The sequence below is a fragment of the Monopterus albus genome, unplaced genomic scaffold (assembly GCF_001952655.1).
Source record: "Monopterus albus unplaced genomic scaffold, M_albus_1.0 scaffold61.1, whole genome shotgun sequence".
Classification (NCBI taxonomy): Eukaryota; Metazoa; Chordata; class Actinopteri; order Synbranchiformes; family Synbranchidae; genus Monopterus; species Monopterus albus.
Genome location: NW_018127941.1, coordinates 548,135 through 552,555, shown reverse-complemented (window position 1 = coordinate 552,555; position 4,421 = coordinate 548,135). Strand labels below are relative to the sequence as shown.

At 41.4% G+C, this 4,421-nt stretch overlaps 1 protein-coding gene across 6 annotated transcripts in view; it reads left to right on the top strand.

Annotated features, from left to right (window-relative positions):
* Positions 1-528: 528 nt before the first annotated feature.
* Positions 529-4,421, top strand: part of prkaa2 (protein kinase, AMP-activated, alpha 2 catalytic subunit) — a 13,801-nt gene continuing 9,908 nt past the window's right edge. Inside the window, exons 1-3 of one of the 6 annotated variants that reach the window (XM_020603427.1) lie at positions 529-845; positions 1,973-2,114; positions 3,270-3,363. In XM_020603427.1, coding sequence (XP_020459083.1) covers positions 746-845; positions 1,973-2,114; positions 3,270-3,363 — 336 coding nt within the window. In that variant the 5' untranslated portion in view covers positions 529-745. The other 5 variants (XM_020603431.1, XM_020603429.1, XM_020603432.1 and 2 more) reach the window with 5 other exon arrangements.

The window sequence follows — 4,421 nt, the reverse complement described above, 5'->3', positions numbered from 1 at the left end:
CCCGTTTAGGAATATTTGACATGCTTCAATTTTACCAAACAGACAAATGCCTCAGGTCTCAGGACAGATTTTGTCTCCACATTCCAGGAGTTCTTTTCAAATCAGGTGACAGAGCAATTACTGCTTATTTGGAGTTTGCACCATGTCCAGATTTAAGAATAAACTGAAGACATTATGTTTAGATTTAAATTAGATCTGTCTTTCTCTCTCTGTGCGTGTGGGTATAGAATGTATGACTTATTCTATGTCCAAAATCTATATTTGTTTTACTTTTTATCTCACAATAAATTAGGCTTTTTTAATTGCTTCTGTTCTGTATGTGCTCTAAAAAAGTACTGGCCATATTTTACATTCCAATAAAACAATACTTCACTCGTCAGAATTATCATCACGGGACACATGGTCTTTACTGACCACTGTAAATAATGACCGTGTTAATACGTCATGTGCAGTGGGCCAACACAGGATAGATGGCACCGAGGCATTTGGGTTCTTGGAAGCAAAATTACGGTTATGCCACAAAGGGTATGCTTTACGACAGGTGTTATCTGACCCCCAGAAAAGTAATTAGTTTTTTTGTCTTAACCGTAAACGTGACAGAGTCATTGTCGGTGCCGTGGCTCTCGCCTTCCAGGTCAGGCAGTAATAGAAGTGAAGTGCCCCGCCCCTCCGTGCGCCCCATTAGCAGGCAGCCAGCACACCCACCGCACGGAGCGAACCCAGTAAGCCGTCGCTAAAGAAGAAGATGGCAGAGCGGCAGCAACAGAAACACGAAGGAAGGGTAAAGATCGGTCATTACATCCTCGGCGACACGCTCGGAGTGGGAACATTCGGGAAAGTGAAGAGTTAAGTAATGTTTTTGTGTCATGCCGAGCATAACGTGTACGTTTGTGCGTCTCAGTTGGAGTACTGTGAAGTAGTCGGCGTGCCTCCCCCTAAATGGACACTGTTGAAATTGCCGGTGAGCAATTTGCGTAGCTCGATAGTTTAACGACCGCAGCAGAAGGGATTTAAGCCGTAAGCATGTTCTGGGAATCCGGCGGCTCGGATTTTTTCCCCGAAGCCCCGATCTGTGGCTACTGTTATCAGCAAAAGGCAGGTGTAACTACTTACCTGGAGGACAGTAACGTTAGCTGCAAGGAGATGCACAGTCATACTCACATAATCATCCAATTACTTTATACAGTGAACAGTTTATGTTACGGGAGATTCTTTGCCCTGTCGTACGGCCAAGACTATATTTGAACCTCACCGGTTGCCCGAAATCCACAACGTGAGCACAATGTTTTGAACTGGCCAAATGTTTGTAAACGGTGTGACGTTAGCTAGTCCTTTATGTTACCCTATTGCTAGGCAGTGGTAGCTTGTTTAGGGGCTGTTAAATCGGGAAAAACATTTACGGGCGTTATATTTCACTAGAGAAGAATATCACAGGATAGTTTCTGGGGTTTATTAGCTAACTTAGTGCTCCGGTGTGACCTTGTGAGCTTTAACACTGCTCGCTCCGCCCGTTTGTGGTGTGCGCAGTCTGGGGGATGTATTAGCTTAGCGGGGTAAACCCGCCTTACATCATGGCTAAAACGGGCACATATTCATCTGAGTGGGGGGAGATCGTTTTATACATACGGAAGAAGCGTGGAAACCAGAATAAAACAATCTTCAAATTTAGATAGTTTTAATGCCAATTTGGATCACATTTCGCTAAAGATAAAGGATGCTTGGTAGCCCCTAGGTGGGAGTTGGAGTAGTTTATTCACCATTTATATCGATGTACTTAAGAAGTGGTAATGTGTTTGATATCTGTGAGTATGGTTTGGCACCTACAATAATAGCTTTGGTCTCAGGCATATAGCTTCCTAAACAAAAGCATGACCAGCGAGTTAGGACTAGAGTAGGGCCAAAAACACAATGAAAAGCAGTGTGTGCTTTTTTTTTGTTCAGTATCTGCTTCATATCTGTATTCTTTTTCTAGTTGGAGAGCATCAGTTGACTGGCCATAAAGTAGCTGTAAAGATCCTAAACAGACAGAAGATTCGCAGTCTCGATGTCGTGGGGAAGATCAAACGAGAGATCCAAAATCTCAAACTATTCAGACACCCACACATCATTAAGCTGTAAGTGGAGAAAGAGGACATGTTCTTCAGCCAAGTTTTTGGTGACAGACTGCATTAGGAGATAATTCAGCCATGTTAAGTTGGTGGCTGCTGTGTTGTGTTCCCTCTGTGTTGTGGCATGCTTTGCTCGTTCCTGTTTGTTTACTACAGCTGCATTGTACTGTGCATGCCCACAGGGCTCCCAGGAGTTAGAATACACAAACATGCCAACACATAAGCTTGGAGCTAGATAAAGAAGTCTGTTCTGGTTTGTATGAATCTGCAGTTAAAATCATACATAACTATAATTTCCACATGGCCAAATCCTTGTCCTCCTTCAGGTGTCTTGGCTCCTCTTGTTTATTTTTCTTTGACCTTGTCTTCTTTCTTTCTCTTTCCTTCTGCCTCCCTGGCCTCTTTCTCTTTGTCAGTCCATATCTCAGTGTCTCTCTCAACAATCTGTGTGTTATTTTTAGGTCAGGGTTATGGGTTAGTCTACTGTCACACTGTAAGCTGGGGCAGATATATGAGCTCTCAGGTTGTGAGCAGAAGTGCTATGCAACACACTGTCACAGACATATGGAAACACATATTTTAGGTACAAACACACACAGGGCCTGTGTGTACTGCAACACACAGCTACAGACATGGACACAAAACTGAGCAAAGCATATTGGGTGATATATTGGCCCTGTTTGTAAAACCATCATGAAATGAAACCAGTTAGCCCAAATGTCTTGTATATTTCCCTGAAGCGATCTCCTTGCTTAGATTTCCTATGAACTCTTAGTGTGTATGTAATACAAAAAAAAGAAAAAGATTGTGATTGGATTTGAGTTTCATTCTCTCATAGTGCCGGCCCAGTTATGCTACACCTTGCCTGAAGGGAATGAAACAGATTATGATGAAGTGCAGAATCTCCCACGAGCAACCACTCATGAGATTGTGCCTGCATTTTAATATTCCTGACCTTTATAAAAAATAATGCTCACACTTCACAGCCATATATCACAGCTAGGGCTCACCTTTCTGTTTGTTTCTGTGTATTTAAGCCGTACATGTTTGGCATAAATAAAATGGTTTAGACATAATGGCCTATTATTTATATTTTCATAGTTAAGCGTAAATTAATGTGAAGTAAGTACATGTCCGCATAAATGTATGTTTTTGTTTTAGGTACCAGGTGATAAGTACACCCACAGATTTCTTCATGGTTATGGAGTATGTGTCTGGAGGTGAGCTGTTTGACTACATCTGCAAATATGGACGGGTAAGATTTTTCATGTTGTCTGGTTCAACAGAGTCTCCATCTACTGGGTGCAGTGGTTGCTACATCATCAGAAATCATTAGCTCAAGTGCCGTAGCTGGGGTAGTGTGTTTTCCTACCTTTTATTAAAAACATAATTTTTTTAATTTTTGGCAGTTGTTGGGATCAAGTGATACAGTACTCTGATCTTGGTGTTTCCTTGACTTTAGTGGCCCTGTACATACTTCTAGATGCTATTTGCATTTTTAATGTTGCATTAAAAAGAGTTTTCTTTAAGGAAAGTTCTCCGAGCATAGTTACTCTTTTTGAGCTTATGTATTTTTACTCTCTAAACTGACTTCAAAATATTGTCTTAATGTTGTTTAAATCGGTACTATCAACATGAGAACAGGAACAATAAAATATCTAGGTTACATGTTCTTGCTTTTGCTACTCTTGCAAACTTCTTAGTGATATGATTTATAGTTTGTCATGAACATTTGTGTTCCCACATGCCTTCACTGCTCCGCTGTTCCGAGAGCTGTAAATGATTATTTCATCTGCTGCTTCACTCACCTTTAAATGCTCATTCCATGAAACAGGGTTTTACACACACACACACACACACACACACACACACACACACACACGCACACCTTTTGAAGACAGATACTTTACTGTCTTTGTTTACTGATGTTGGTTTGTTCACAGCATAACTCAAAAAGTAATGAATGGATTTAGATGAATTTTTTAGAGAGGCAGACTATGGCTAACGGAACAGATTCGATTTTGGTGCTGATCCAGATCATCGTTCATATCCAGTAATTTTTATAAAGGATTCTTCCCCATTGTGAGATAGAGCCAGTTCAGTCACATGACTGGTACAGAGCCCTGGAGAGTGATAAACCCTTACAACATGGCAACTAACGTGGGACACTTGATAGAACTGCAGCACAAGCCTGTTAGTTTTCTAGTTAATGGGACACTTGATAGAACTGCAGCACAGGCCTGTTAGTTTTCTAGTTGTGTGCTATTCAGCGGCTTGTTGGTAGGAGCAAAGGGATCAAGTTGTACCTAACAC